The sequence below is a fragment of the Tachysurus vachellii genome, chromosome 6, assembly GCF_030014155.1.
Source record: "Tachysurus vachellii isolate PV-2020 chromosome 6, HZAU_Pvac_v1, whole genome shotgun sequence".
Classification (NCBI taxonomy): domain Eukaryota; kingdom Metazoa; phylum Chordata; class Actinopteri; order Siluriformes; family Bagridae; genus Tachysurus; species Tachysurus vachellii.
This window is the reverse complement of record NC_083465.1, coordinates 14,840,139-14,856,267: the sequence shown is the minus strand read 5'-3', so window position 1 is coordinate 14,856,267 and position 16,129 is coordinate 14,840,139. Positions and strand designations below refer to the sequence as shown.

The 16,129-nt window shown below is 36.5% G+C and overlaps 1 protein-coding gene across 1 annotated transcript; it reads left to right on the top strand.

The window, feature by feature from the left end:
- Positions 1–1,880: 1,880 nt before the first annotated feature.
- Positions 1,881–14,748, top strand: golga7bb (golgin A7 family, member Bb). The gene is made up of 6 exons (XM_060871380.1): positions 1,881–1,951; positions 7,640–7,765; positions 8,821–8,973; positions 11,149–11,247; positions 12,761–12,763; positions 13,429–14,748. The coding sequence occupies exons 1-6, from the start codon at positions 1,940–1,942 to the stop codon at positions 13,510–13,512; spliced, it is 477 nt and encodes a 158-aa protein (XP_060727363.1). The 5' UTR covers positions 1,881–1,939; the 3' UTR covers positions 13,513–14,748.
- The last annotated feature ends 1,381 nt before the right edge of the window (positions 14,749–16,129 follow it).

Below are 16,129 nucleotides of genomic sequence, written 5' to 3'. Positions count from 1 at the left end.
CATTTCATCATTTCCCTCACTTACCAGATGTGCTAGGCCATGACTCCAACGTCTCCTCACATGTCTGCCAAATTGCTCTTGTTACAGATGAAAACAGTTTCCTTTACCACAATGTCCAGTTTTATTTTTGATATACTGTAAAGCGTACTCTTTGAACCCATCACCCATCTTTATTATTTTGATTGTTTTTTCATGTGTTGTATCGACGAAGACAAAGCACTATCAATTTCTTGTGTTTCTTCTTCTTTCTTGCCAATATACAGTAAGCACTGCCAACTGCAGCACCATGTAACACAACGTGGGTTGATCCAAGACCTACCCCAGACGTTTGTAGACATACTGACTCTTTTTGTTTGTTTGTTTGTTTCTTTTCTCAGAGATTCCATGTAAATAATATTTTATTTTTGCATTCTCAGAACTGTAATTTCCTGATGGCCTGATCTGTTTTTTATTCAAGAGATAGGCTGAAGATATTTTGGTGGCAGAATGCCTGGAGATCTACACACATAAAGCACATAAACACACACACACACACACACACACACACACACACACATACACACATCATAGGAAAATGATTTTGTGTAGTTATAAAGATGATTGGAGGAAGGAAACTTGGCTCAGACTTAATCAGAATAAAATGCACAGCCAGGTGGAATCACAGTGCTGAGATGCAGGATCATAGCACAGATGGCACAAATTAGCTTTGGTCATTATCTACAAAGTATCCACCCACCATCCTCCTGTTTCCAACCTGCTTTTCCCCCCACTCATATAACTGGCACCCAGTCTTGTGGAATTTTAATTGACAGCTACAAACAATTTCATATAATTTAGAAAGAATTTTCATATAATTTAAAAATTCTCGAATAATCACTGTATGTGTTCTGCCTTCTATTAAAAATAATTTTTGCCATAAGTGCAGTGTTGTTTCTCTGTGTGGAAAGTTTAAGTATGCAGTCATTATTATTATTATTATTATTATTATTATTATTATTGTTGTTGTTGTTGTTGTTGTTGTTGTTGTTGTTGTTGTTGTTGTTGTTCTTCTTCTTCTTCTTCTTCTTCTTCTTCTTCTTCTTCTTCTTCTTCTTCTTCTTTATTTCTTTATTTCTTTATTTTCATGACTGCTCTTCATTCATGCTTTTTTTGTTTTGTTGATGCTGTTAATACAACACCCACCCTTGGTTAAAGTTATTATGTACAATAAATTTAATTTCTAAATTACATTTTATTCAGTTTTTGTTTAGTATATACTACAAATAAAAAAAATTCTTGTGTGAATGGGTTTATGGCTTTATCTCCTTGACATTGGCAAAGTGTTTTGCTTAGCTTACAGTAATTTTTATTTTTCAAAGACATTACACTCTATTACAATTGGACAAAGTAAAATAGGGTTAAATCCAGGGATACTTGAACTGTAATGGGATAAACTCACAAAATCATATTCAATTGTCATTTTTAATACTTGTAGGCAAATCCTTATGACTGCCTGAAGTCTGGACCTAAAAGACATCACCAGATGCTGTGTTTCTTCCCTTGTGACATTCTGTCTTTTTGCATGGCTTTCTAAATATACTTCAGATCATTGTTCATCTGCAGTGTAAAGTGCCATCCAGTCAGTCCAAACATTTCACCAAACATTTGCAGGACTTAAACAGTTAACGTTCTATATCTGTTAATTCAACACGTTCATTACAAAAAAAATAAAATAAAAAAAAATCTATTATGTGGACACAGTATATATGCGTTGTAGCCTTTGGTCTTTTTCTATCAGTTTTCCTAAAAACCTTGTACTTACCTTTCCTTTACTTCACTACACGCGCGCGCACGCACACGGTGTTGATTTTAACCCTGCGCGCGCGCGCGGCTGACAGAATCCTCAGCTGATCCTCACGCGAGTCGAGCAGCTCTGACTCTGACTCCGGCTCATGGCAACATGGCGACAGAGGTAAGATGCCGTATATCACACACACGCTACACCTGTATGCGTTGGTTCTTTTGTTATTTGCATGCAAGAGGAAAACCTTAACGATTGAGGAGAAGTGAAGTTGAGGAATCAGTATGTTCCTGGTACGTTCTGTTATATATTATAAATAGCACAGAGATTTATGGGTAAGGCAGAAGGCAGGTGCATATATATGTATATACACCCCAGTATACATATATATATATATATATATATATATATATATATATATATATATATATATATATATATATATATATATATATATATATATATACTTGAAGGTTAAAGTGATATGCAGTGATTTTACACACTCGTACAGCTGAGAAACTCTTTGAGATGAACTATCAGCACTTTGGACAGCGGTTTCATTGCGTGTAGGTTTTGTTTATTCTACAGCAAGATCCAGTAGAATTTCTAGTAATTTGTAAAAAAAAAAAAAAAAAAAAAGAAAAAAAAATGAAATTTTTACCATGATGTTAAACTCATGCTGTAAACTACAGTCTAGCTTTTAGACAAAGCTCACCTGTTATTGTATTGACATGAATCACGTGACCGGAAGCACCACTGGGAGTCCCGTCTGAAGCGCCTATCGTTATGTCATAGTGCTAGGATTTAATATACTACGAATAATAGCCTTTAAATTGTATACAGGACGACAGAATGACTAACAACCTGTAAAAGATCAATACAGAAAAAGTAAAATATGTAAATAAGCAACCACGTGGCAATACTCACGTGCATGTACTGTAAGTTTCTATTACATTAATCTACATTTTATCCCTGCAATCTAGCTGCTTAATAAATTGTTTATGTTTAGGCATGTGTTTGGATTTGATAGTAACCCATCTTCACTTGTATCTAATAATTGAATCCCATTTTCAACTCATTATTAAGTTGCCTTTAGTGTTAGGTTCCGCATTGATGAAGAGCTGTTCTGGACTGGTGCATAAAACTTCTCAGGGCTCTGTGTAGGCCACAGGAGTTCCTCTGTTCCAACCTTGTACTCCTGTAGCTTGCTTTGTGCACAGGGCATTGTCAAGTTGGAACAGGTTTGAACTCCTTAGATTCAGTGAAAGGAAATAGATAAAAGATAGAAAGAAACCTTTATTTTGTCACAAGTACATTACATTCTTTTGCCGCACATATTTTGGAGGTTGGGTTCAGAGCACAGGGTCATGCATGATACAGTGCCCCGGAGCATCGAGGGTTAAGGGCCTTGCTCAAGGGCCCAACACTGGCAGATTGACAGTGCTAGGACTTGAACCCTGATCTTCCAATCAACAACCAAGAGCCTTGACCACTTGAGCTACCACTGCTGATAAATCTACATCTAAATGTTACAGCATACAAAGCATACATTTTATGCAATTTTATACATATTTGTGAAAAAATAATACATATTACAATAATAAATTATTGTGAAAATGTTTGTGGAAGGCCCACATAGGGCTGTGATGATCAGGTGTCCACAAGCTTTTGGTCATACCAGCTTAAGATATTGTTGATGGCTGATTATACATCCACAAACTTGTTTGTATGTTCATTTATTTGATTATACTGTATATTTATGCATTCATCTTCCATACTCACTTTATCCTTTTCCAGAATGACACTGGACCCAAGGTCATTGGAGAGTACCATGCATACATACATTCAGACATGTAACCTACCTGCATGTTTTTAGACAGTGGGAGGATACTGGATAACAGAGAGAAAAATTGAGCAAACATGGGACAGAACTGTAAAACTCTGCACAGACAATAATCAAGGCTCAGGATTGAAGCAGTGACCCTGTAGGTGTGAAGTGTGTGTGAATAAGTGTGTAAAGCGTGGCACCTCATCCAGGCCCTAATTCCTGGCCATAATCCCAGTGTTCCAGGATCCAACTCAACCCTTACCAGGATAAATCAGTTGCTAAAGATGAACAATTGAAGATGTGTGCATTCATGCCTTCAAGTTCACTCTTAGCTCAAAGCAAGCAAATATTTGTTGGAAAAATGCTGAACTGCCATAAACAATACTGTCACAATTTGCCTTAAGGCTTGTAATGGTCTTGTCATCCCACATTATCTCCATGTCAGTGCAGTTTTTAATAGAGTATCTCACAATCTGCAATGCAGCATCTTGCTGTAATGCATATTTCAGTGAATGATTTGTATGCACCAAGTTTTTCCTGCTTCAATCCACTGGTTAATCTTGCATTCATTTGAAACATTCTAAGTTGTTTCTAATTCTAGTTGTCTGTGCTTCCTTATCATTTCTCACTGCTGTCCATGTTTTTGGTATTCTTCTGCATCATCAACTAATTCATTTTACATTAGTAAATGAAGAGGTCCTAGATTCACCTCCACAGTTACAGGACAGAGAGCATTATAACCATTCCATGTTATTGAATTCATTCGGCTTAAGGCTGCATTACTGTGCATGTGGGGAATTTTGGCTGCTTTGAATTAGTTTCATAAGCAATAATTGTTTGATTAAGTTCATTGAGAGGAAATAAAAGGACTATTGAAGGCTGCCCAATAGTTCCATTTTAAAAAAGGATGTAGTATATGCACACAAACATAGTATACAGAGACGATGCCTAGTAGTGGATAAGATTCTTGCACTTTATGGATGGCAAGACACATAAGATGCCTTTTAGGCTTCAGACTGTTTCATATTATTCTTGCCACAATTCAGAAACTATTGTTTCTGCAACTTTAGGAAGCCAGCCTCATTAACCTAGATGCAGGGTGCACTATAGTACAGAAGGGTTCCTCAAGGGCTCTTTTGACTTGGTCTCTCAACATGACGGTGAAAAACTGCATCAGAAATCTGCTCACACTGTATGAAACTTCACAACACAGGTGCTCACACTGCAGCACAGTTTGTGTAGTTTATTACACTGAAACTTGCTGCGACTGTTTAGTCAGTCGATGGATTTCAACTCAGGAAACAAGTCTCCAGCTTAAAAGTTCATTCTTACAGGGTGATACTTTGTATGAATCTTCCTAGAATGGCTTATAACGCCTGCTCAGGTGAGAATGCACAATTCTACATTGTGCATTGTGCTATTCTTAGCAAACCCTCATACATTCATAATTTTATAAGATAAGAATTTTGCCTGAGCTAGATCTACTCACTGCAGGGCTGAGAGTAAAAAAGTCATAGAAACACACACAGATAGAAGATGCGAAGAAAGAAGATTTTGAATCATTTTTTGTGAAAAATAATCTCTAACATATCAAGAGGGGGATGGAAAAATTGTTTATTCTCGCCTACTGATGACCAAGGAATTCAATTCAGTTCAATTCAAGTTTATTTGTATAGCGCTTTTTACAATTGACATTGTCTCATAGTGGCTTTACAGAAGATAAACAGAGAACAAAGGTTAATATAAAGAATAATATAAAGATTAATAGAATACAAAATTCAAGATTAATATTAGATATGAATTTATGTATTTATGTATAAATATGTATTTATCCCCAATGTCTGAGGTGACTCAGGCAGCAGTGGCAAGGAAAAACTCCGTAGAATGAAAGGAAGAAACCTTGAGAGGAACCAGACTCAAAGGGGAACCCATCCTCATATGGGTGACACTGGACAATGGGTGAATATAAATATACAGTCTGACAAATGGTGCATTGATGTAAAAGACCACATGGAGTTCACATCTCCTCTATAATCTATCGCAGAGTCCAACTGGAGCTGGTAGATCTGTAGATGCCTCAGGATTTTCACAGAGTCGGCCTCATCTCAGTGGAGGTCCAAAATCTTTGTTGCACGGAAGACAATCGGAGTTGGTACAATTTCTGGATGCCTCGAGATAGGTAGAAAGAGAGAAGCAGTGGAGAGGGATTAACATAGCTGTTGTTCATAATATTTGCAAGTCTGATGTAAGTGCACAATATTATGGGATGTATTATGTGTACGCCTGACTAAAGAGATGAGTTTTTAATTTACATTTAAACTGGGAAAGTGTCTGAGCCCCGAACACTATCAGGAAGACTATTCCAAAGTTTGGGAGCTAAATATCAAAACGCTCTACCACCTTTAGTAGACTTAGATATTCTGGGAACTACCTGAGGTCCTGAGTTTTTTGATCTCAGAGAGCCTGAATTATCGTAACGTGTTAGAAGACTAGTTAGATACATGGGCGCTAAACCATGTAACATTAAGAGCCTTGTACATAAGTAGCAGCAGTTTGTAATCAATTTTAAACTTAATAGGTAGCCAGCATAGACATGATAAAATTGGGGTTACATGATCATTCTTTCTTGTCCTGGTGAGAACTCTGGCAGCTGCATTTTGGACTAACTGTAGCTATTTATTAAAGATGCAGGACAACCACCTAGTAATGCATTACAATAGTCCAGTAGTCTGGAATCAACCAGGAATTGCATATGAACACTATAATACGTAGTATCATTCACCCCAGTGCTCTTGTTGCCTACTGCTGCTATAGATAATCTACAGAGCTTCCTTTCTATATGACCAATACTTGTGGCTTCCAGACAATTAAGGAAACAGTACTTACCTCGCTAAAGATTGATGGCAGCAATAGTTATGTGAAGAATGTTTTGTTAGAGATATTTTACCCTCAGTTGGCTTCAGCATGAACTTTGCCAGTCTGTGATTTGGTGCTGAATGCTTGGTAAATGGGTGGCCTGTAAAATACACAAGAACATAAGCACATTTACAGCCAGTCCATTCGAACACCAGTTTCTTAAAGTCATCTAACCTACACAGCTTAGAAAATCCTTTTTTTTTATGGCTGTGTGTGTATTTAATCTGATTTAGGCATCTATTAAAAAACATTTCTTTATCTGATCCATTAAGCTGATCTGGATTGCAGACAGTACAGGGAGAGAATCCTGGCCTAACAGAAGAATTAATTTTGGCAAGCTCTTAGCTGACTCATTAAACAATTTGATAAAAAGGATTATATACCAGGGGATGGTAGGGATTATATACCAGGGCTTCAGCAAGGCATTGAACTAATTTCATTGCTTGTAACTGCAATAATACTTCAACTAAGAACTTAAGATGAGCAAGATGAGCAAATGGTGCTACAGTATGTAACCTTTTTTTTATATTTGCACAATGAATATGGAACAGTTCATCTTTGTTCAAGAAAAGATCATGTTCAAGTTTAAAAATTAAATCTGCACTAAATCAATGATCATAATATATAAGCACCACTAGTTACATCACATTTGGTTTTTTGTTTTTTTTTGTTTAATTTATTCTTTAGTACGGTTGAATGCTGTAATACAGTATGTGCAGCACAGGATGCTCACTTTTGAAAATAAGACATTTTAGACAGATTATACCTAATTTAGGGAATTATACAAATCTGCCTGCAGCCATCACTGGTGGAATAATTCAGTGCTGGAAATATTAGTTTCTGCTACATCCTGTCCTTTATACATAGGTCTATAATTCAGTGTTTGAAACACTCTTTTATGAAAATGCTCTGCTTCTTTAATGGATTAGATTTTATGTCTGAATTCTGAATACACATTCAGACATTTTGCATATTGTTACTAGCTCAAGAAACCAATAGAATTATTATGAATGCCAGTAAACACTCAGAGAGAAAACATTTATAATTCTGCATTGTGCACATTTGTACTTTGTGTGTATATGTGTAATAAATGTAAATTTTATTGTATTTTGTAGCTCCAAAACCTTCAGGATCTGAGGCATACTGCCTCACTAGCCACCAAGGTGTTCATTCAGAGAGACTACAGCGAGGGCACTATCTGCAAGTTCCACACCAAACCTCCAGCAGAACTCAGCAACAGGGTGGGTGGATCACAGAGGCGACTAAAAAAAAAAAGAAAACATACATATTCTTGTGCAACCCATGTGCATTGTTAAAAAGGAACCTAAACCTTGTAGAATCTTGTAAAAAATGTGTAAATTGCAGGTTTTTGCCTCTCCTGTGCACACTATATCTGTCTTGAAATTATTAAAATTATTTAAAAAATTTTATTATTCTTGAATTAATATTTGCATATCCATTCAGCATCTAATCCTTGAGACTATTCCATGAGTCACCCATTATACAGTAGGTTCTGAAGAATGCATATTGACTTTGCAGTATTCTAACATTGACATGGTCACATGGACTACATACATAAGCATGGATGCAAGTTAAGCACATTTTGTATATTAAATCATTCTAAAAATATCCTTATCCTAGTTACTTTCACTTCATCCTGTTACAAGAGCAAAATGCAGCCAAAATTGTAAAAGTGAGATAATTGATGTTCAATGAATGAAAAAAGTGTCTTCCATGCATTTTAGGCAGTGAAAGAAACGCACACACCGGCATGTGGTTAATGTATCACATTATCCATTTTTATATGAGATACTGCAGGGAATGATGCTGTCTTTTAAATGTCTAATAGTATCTCAACTGTAGCAACTACAGGAAAGATGAATGATATTTACAAGCTAGATGATTTTTACACATGTCAACACTGGACACTGAAATATTACTAAAAACACTGAAGTATTCATAAAATATGACAGATGATAAATGCTCCACACCCAGACAGAATTTCACAAAATCGCTGCTCAGAAAGATTTATAGTTACCAGTTTGTGTGAACAAAAATGACTGCAGGAAAAGTTTATGATTACTATTTTTTGGCCATCAGCAGATACAAGTAGCTTGACATAAACATTCTCAAGAGGTTGTGTCAGTGTCTTTCTTTCTTTCTTTCTTTCTTTCATGTAGTGCTTGGACTTGATTTTAACAGTAAAAGTGTCTATAAAGTGCAGGAAGGAGGAAGGTTGTGGCTTGAGATGTATCAGCATGTGTTTCTTTACTAATGAATTGGCTGTTTTTTGCAGATCGAGCGGACCCTGTTTGAGGACACAGTGAAGACGCTCAATAACTACTACGCGGAGGCCGAGAAAATCAGCGGTCAGTCTTACCTGGAGGGCTGCATGGCCTGTGTGTCAGCTTACATTATATTCCTCTGCATGGAGACACGATATGAGAAGGTATCAAGATGTACTTCCTTTTACCCATTTACTCCACAATCAGCAGTTACCATCTTTCTGCTCAAGTCCTTACACATAGCCAGCTTTGATGAAAGAGATACCTCGGTCATTTAAAGCTTGCAATGTTCTTGTAAAGATTGAATTTTGGTTTTGACGTGCTACCTCATTCAAGTGTGACCACACATGTATTCAGAAGAGCAGACGGAAATTGTTTATGAAAGCACGTCAAAAGATGTTCTGATGTTTGATGTACTCAGATCCGCCATGCTTACAAATGCATCCATTTACTTACAAGTTCATATTGTGACTCCAAACTAAAGTGCTTGCACCTGTTTGCCAGTGGCTGCACCTCAATTTCTGAGTTCTGTGCCGTGGCCGATTCTAAAAGGCAGCTAATTAACCTGTCCAGATCTGCCTTACCTGCTCCTTATGAAATATGAAATAAACACACTGTACTGTACCTACAAGCCTTTGTTCCTCTTTCTTTCATCTCCTCTCTCTTGCTTGGAAATTTCAGAAGCAGTCTTGTTTATGTTTGTCCTGATTTTCACATCAGCTGAATCTCATTAACCAGTGCAGTACATCGCTTAACATACGCGCTTTAGAAATAAACTATAATAAAACTGCCACCCATGAAGAATCTTCTTGTTGCTGCTTTAGCTGACAGAATGCCACACGTGAATAGACATGGACAGATGGCACGTACGCCAAAAGCTACCCTGATAAAATCTTCCTCATCAAAGTCAAACAACTGAGCACATGTCAAAGAAACTGAGAAAAAGAATGAGTCATTTTAATGTATAAACGTACAACTACAGTATGCTTAAGATCACTTTCTTATAAATTAAATGATCATAGATGGCTGATGTGATTTCTTTCTTCTAAACGTCAAAGCTTATTAATCGTATAGTAGAAGATTAACATAAGAACTTAGTATTTAATCATATTTCCAGCAACACATGAGTGAAACATCATTTTCACTGTTTTTATACTGGCAGAAAATCTTTTTACTTCAGAACAAACGGAAGCAGAAATAAACTTCAGAACAGCAAAAGCAAATATATGGGAAAAAAGTGATCATATCGTTATCTCATTTCAAGAAGAATGTAATGTAAAGTACTAATGAGATTAAAAAGTGGCTTTTATATTGTCATGTATTGTTTTATATTGTCATAATATCTATGATGTGCTTTAAAACAGAACTTTCACCCAGAAAAGATTACCAATGGTTTCAACAAAGGTGTTGAAGAATCTCACAGAACTGGTAGTTTTATAGAATTTCATTTCATTAATTCTCTTAGTTGGAGTCTTTGGACAAAGCTCAGATGTACATCATGGTGCTCATGATGAATCTGTAGTTCATAATGCAGATTCATTTGCATATGGCAAAAAATTCCAAATCCATTAATCTATGCCATAATTCAGTGCAAAGTTAGTTCATGCTAATTAAACTCATTAGACCGGTTATAAATAACTTTGCTTTGTACCTTCACATCAGCACCTTGCTTTCTTTCACAGCTGATTATGTAAAGTGAAAAAGCACACCATATAGTTTCATCTCATTGCAGTAGGAAAGCAACAGGCAGGCAGCATTAAAAATGATATGCCAAAGCAGTCTAAAACAAGCCTTCATTAGGCTATATTCATCATTCAGTCACTCATCTTCAATAACTGCTTTAACCCTATCCTACCATGGTGCAAAGGCATACTGTAAGGTAGGACAGTTCAACCCAAGTGCCTTTAAATACCAACTGATAAATGCACACAAATACAGAAACCAACATGCAAAAATCGACACAGACATTAACCCAAGCTCTTGTTAGGCTATAGTATTGTTTAAATAGTGCTACCAATTTAGTGTGCAAAAAAAAAATGCTTACAGTTCTTCTTAGAAACAAGGCTAAAAATAGTTCTCCTAAAAGTTATATACTGAGTTGCTTTAATCCAATTTTATCAGTATTAAAATCATTTAAACCCTGATAGAATTATCCTTGATTATGTGATGAACTGCATGTGTACTGTGTGTGAACTGTGTGTATCATCAAAGTTTTAACTCTCCTAAGCTCCATGAAAACCATATCACATCTTCCATGGAGATATTTTCCTGTAAAGCATTTCTATTGTGTGATTTAGTTAACTACTGTAATTTATCATGTCCTTCCCATGTCTATGCAGGTATTAAAGAAGATCTCCATGTATATTCAGGAGCAGAATGAGAACATCTATGCACCCCGAGGACTTCTTATCACTGACCCTATTGAGAGGGGCATGAGAGTGATATCCTTTACATATTTATCTGGCTATCTCATAGAAAGCATCAAAGGCTGGAACTTTATGCAAGCAGCTTCTGTGGATTGTTCTCAGGATTCTGTGGACTGAGATGAAAAGGATGTATTATGTACATTTGGTCGATTGAAGACCAGACATGCTGTTACATTTCGGATCATCAGCAATGTTTTTACAGCATAAGCTGATAGGGTGAGCAGAGGAGAGTTACAGGAGTCTAGGCATTGAATAATGAATACCTGGAGCTTCTGATTATATGCGATGCAAATCTTCAAGATCTTTAGATTACATGATTACAAGATTTGATCTGCAAAGGCAAGCTGTTTATCTAGGATTGCTTAAAGGTTTTGCTAGAATGAACTACGCTGTCTTTGGTAAGAATCCAGACTCAGATACCCTTTGAGTCATGTTGAGATTTGTACTGAGACAGTAGTACTCTAGACAGAAGTGAATGACTCAAACTTAATAAATTTTACTGATTTATGCTTTTTTTTTTTTTAAATAAGATTATTCTTATTTAGTAGTACATCACAAAATAAAAATTAAAAAACTACCTCTGATTGAATTATTTTAATAATTCAATAATTAATTACTTGGATTTTCCCTTTTACTATGCATTGTGCAAACAGATCTTTCTTATTTATGTGCCATAGGTCTTGAATATTTGTCTCCAGGTAGAGTATTCTAATCAAAAAGTGCTAGTAGCCATCAAGAAACGTTATTTGAAATTGTGTAATTTGGGCTGATTTCTGTCAGGAGATGACAGTCACTCCAGTGGATCATCAAGCACAGTGTTGACACTGCGACTATCCACAGTTCCAACTGTCTAATGTATTATTTTCCACACTGTCCACCAACAACTCATCACAGGGCTCTGAAGCAACAGACAGACACATCAATATCAGTACATCTAATAATTTCTGATTTATTTGAGGATGATTTCTGAAAGTTTTTATGGCTGTTAAAGGTAGGGTCTCCGTTGTTTGAGAAATGCTTCAGAAAACTGAGTCAGGCCAACAAACAAAACAAATACAAAACATGTAGCGTGTAGAGAGAGTGTTCAGTGCGCATGTGTGACATTAGCAGAAAGCGGTTTCAACATTGACATAGAGGATAAAAACAAAGAAATAAAGCGAAGAAAGGCTATACATCATTGAATATAAGACATCCAGGCCAAGAGGTACCAAAGATACTGAAGGTCTACCAAAGATAGACGATAAGGCAAGAAGCAGGACCGTGTTAATATAGGATCAGCTTTCCAGCGCTGGAGAGAACTGAAGGAGCGGGATGTTGGCCGCATATTCACAGATTGGAGTTTCCTGAGTAAATAACTCCTGAGCTAAACGCTTTTACTACACAAATAACACCTCTTTTCTACCGTAGTAATGTAGAGAGGCAGCTACAACCACGTTTTGTGTAGTAACAGCGTTTAGCTCAGGAGTTATTGACTCGGGAAACTACAATCTGTGAATATGCGGCCAACTTTACTTAAGACGTTGAGGTTGTTTTTTTCCTTCTCAATAGGTGAGTAACATTGGTTTTGCTTTGTTTCACAGAACTAATATATGCCGCCCTTTGCATGATTATGCTTGTGTGTCATTTTTGCTTGTTTGTTTATCTGCAATCGTATTGCTCTTCCCTTCAGCTATGATAAAGACACATTTCTTTCTATTAGTTGCCTGGGTTAAGTATGTATGTGTGGGTGGAGCTATCAATACAGGGGTGGGACCCATTTGGGTTAGGGGCGTGTTTGTTTTGGTGATTTCAAATACCAACATTGGCTTTCAAACAACGGAGACCCTTTCATTGATAAGGTTTAATTGATAAGGTTTTCTGTTAAATGTTGATTAGTTAACATTTATTATCATTCGTTATTATAAATGGTGAACATAAAACATGACCAATAATAATACATTTTTAATAAATAAATGGTGGTATAAAAGGAACAAAACTCTCATACATCGACCCTGTATGAATTATTTTTCCTGTAACAGCACACCCTGTTGTGTTGTATTACTTACTTATATTTAATCATTTGACAATTTGTCCATAACACATATTAATCACCAAATGTAAAATAAAATCAAAGTTTATTGCATATCATGCACATTCAGCATTTAAGAAAGAATTCTGTATCTGCTGTTAAAATCCTTGACTGCGATGGTTCAGATAGAAATCTCTGTCTTTGAGGATCGCAGCTCCACCGGCTCCTGTTCAAGTGGCAGCTCAGTGTCTGGCAGCAGTGCTCGGTGACTGGAGGAGCAGCACCAGGGTTACGGGTACCGAGGGGCCAAAGGGATCACCAAGATTCAAATGTTGAAACATGAGAGCACCAGATTCTGAATTAACACAATGTCAAAGCCACTTATTTCTCCTCATCTCACAAACCCTCACTTATTCGCATGCTTACATTGTCTTTTGTGTTTCCATTAGCAACACTCATGATATCTGAGCTCCATACACATCCAAAATAGAGAGCAGGAGTCTACATATAAAATATTTACTACTTAAAATATTTCTTTGAGTGAAGCACCTATATTGCTGTCAGTTGGACATGTTATGCATTTGGCATCTAGGTTGAGTGCTGGATGATTGCCAAGCTCTCCTCATTCTTCTGTCTGGTCTTCTTTGAGAAGCACTGCCACAGTTCACTGCCATTACTGATCCTGCTTGAGGCTTCTGTTCATTTGGCCAACTCTGCCGTTCACCTGTGGCTCAGTGGTTTGCTGTTCTGTAGTGTGGGCAGTGAGCCCAGGTGGATCAAGTTCTCTCAGTGTCTCAGCTCATTGGGTATGCAAGCGAGCTTTAGCCCATCGAGGACGTTTTGTCTCCATAAGATGAAAGAACTCGTAATTTTGTCTTGTCCACTGAGCTGTGGTTGATGAATGTGTGCGTGTGTGTGTGTGTGTGTGTGTGTGTGTGTGTGTGTGTGTGTGTGTGTGTGTGTGTTTGTGTGTTTGGACATCAGATAAGCTGTATTTAGCTGATAAAATTCAGAGGAAGCTGAATCAGCAGCTGCTTAAAATGAATTCTCCAACAGAACAGCTGCCTCATGTGTAAGGTTTCAGTCTTGGTCTGTTTTGTACTAATGATGGCTCCAAGCTGAAACTTGCATAGCATCTTATGTATGTCTTTATGCATACTCAGCAGCTTAATCTTGAAAACAATCATAAAGATATTATGATTTACACATACTTACTTCCTGCATAAAACACAATGAAATACATTAAAGAGTCAAAATGGATTAAGATTTGTTAAGCATTTATTATTTATAGGTATTGGGATCTGGAACACAATCGAAAATATTTGCCAGACATATCACAAGGGTTTTGTCATATGAACAGCAGTTGTTTAGTCAGATTATATTTAAAAGAGAAGTTGATAAGGCAAATGTAACAGAACTTTGCATCAGAGATGTTCTCCATCGACTTTTGAGCATTCTATTCAAATTCTTTATTTGGTTATATAGCTTGCCCAAAAATATTGTAATTAGATAAGCATATAGATCCATTCAGAATATGAATTCCTAAATGAATGGCATGTAACTTAATTTGCATTCATTCGTTCATTCATTCATTCGTTCATTCATTAATTCATTAATTCATTAATTCATTCATTTACTTATTCATTCATTCATTCATTCATCTTTTGTAAATACTTTATCCTACTCAGTGTTGCAGTGGATCCAGAGTCCTTATTTGTACCAAAGGCAATTTAGCATAACCAATCCATCTACTACATGGAGAGCACACAAAGTGCATCTAAATGCTTATACTTATATCACTTCATTTTATTTATGTTGGTTGGTCTATCATACAAATTACACAAAACAAGAATGATGTTCTTGAATGGCTTCATGTATTAAGGAAACTGACTGCTTTCCAAAGACAACATTGCAGAACAATCTTTAGTTTACTGAAGAGCTATAGTATGTTCCACATAAATACTGGAACAATATCCTGCAGGTAAACATTTTAAATAACAAAACCTACATAGAAAGAATTCCATCTGTAAGACATGGCAATCAGTATCTTTGGTACCTCTTGGCCTGGATGTCTTATATTCAATGACGTACAACTGAAAAGTTGTGCCAGGAGATCCTCAGCAGAACAGCTGAATATGTCATCTAAAGGCTAGGACATGCAAAACAGCAACAGTGACTATAGGGTGACTATATGAGTACATTTTAATTATAATTACCTGTGAGGTAATCAAATATTACAGAAGCCATGGCCTTGAAGTTAATGTTTATAAAGGAGGTTTTGGTAGTCACATATATCCTGCATTAAATTTCTTTGTTGGTTAAACCATGTCTTTATTGAAGATGATGAAGGCACTGAATATTTTCAGTGTTCAAGATTACTGTTTACAAATGGTGTCACAATGGATAACTGCATCTCAGAGCTGGGTCTCTGGTGTGGTGCTGAGCTCAGATTGTGTTGAGTGACTATGTAGAGTTTTTGTGCATGTCGTGCCTATCGGGTTTCCTCCAGGTTCTCCAGTTTATTCCCCCTTCCCAGTTAACTATTAGTTTAATTTGTTTGTGCTAAATTTCACTTAGGTACTAATTAATATGATGTATGTGTGCGATGACTTTTAGGCTCCAGATCCACCAGCACCCTGACCAGTATAACTTATTTACTGGAGGTGAATTAATGAATGAATGAACGAACATTGAGGCTCATCCTCTTGTTGGGAAATGTAATTCTCTCTCTTTTGCTCCAAATGTAGCATTATCTGCCAGGAACAATTTCATAAAGTTATGAAATATACACATACGTTATACATAATTGAGCTGCACATAAAGCCACCTTGATGCAGTTGTACAAGAAAAATCATGATATCATGTTTACCTCAGGACATTAATTAC

Coding starts and splice junctions, on each gene's coding strand:
- golga7bb (XM_060871380.1), top strand. Junction 7,766..8,820: donor CAGCAGAACTCAGCAACAGG/GTGGGTGGATCA, acceptor TGTTTTTTGCAG/ATCGAGCGGACCCTGTTTGA. Junction 8,974..11,148: donor TGGAGACACGATATGAGAAG/GTATCAAGATGT, acceptor ATGTCTATGCAG/GTATTAAAGAAGATCTCCAT.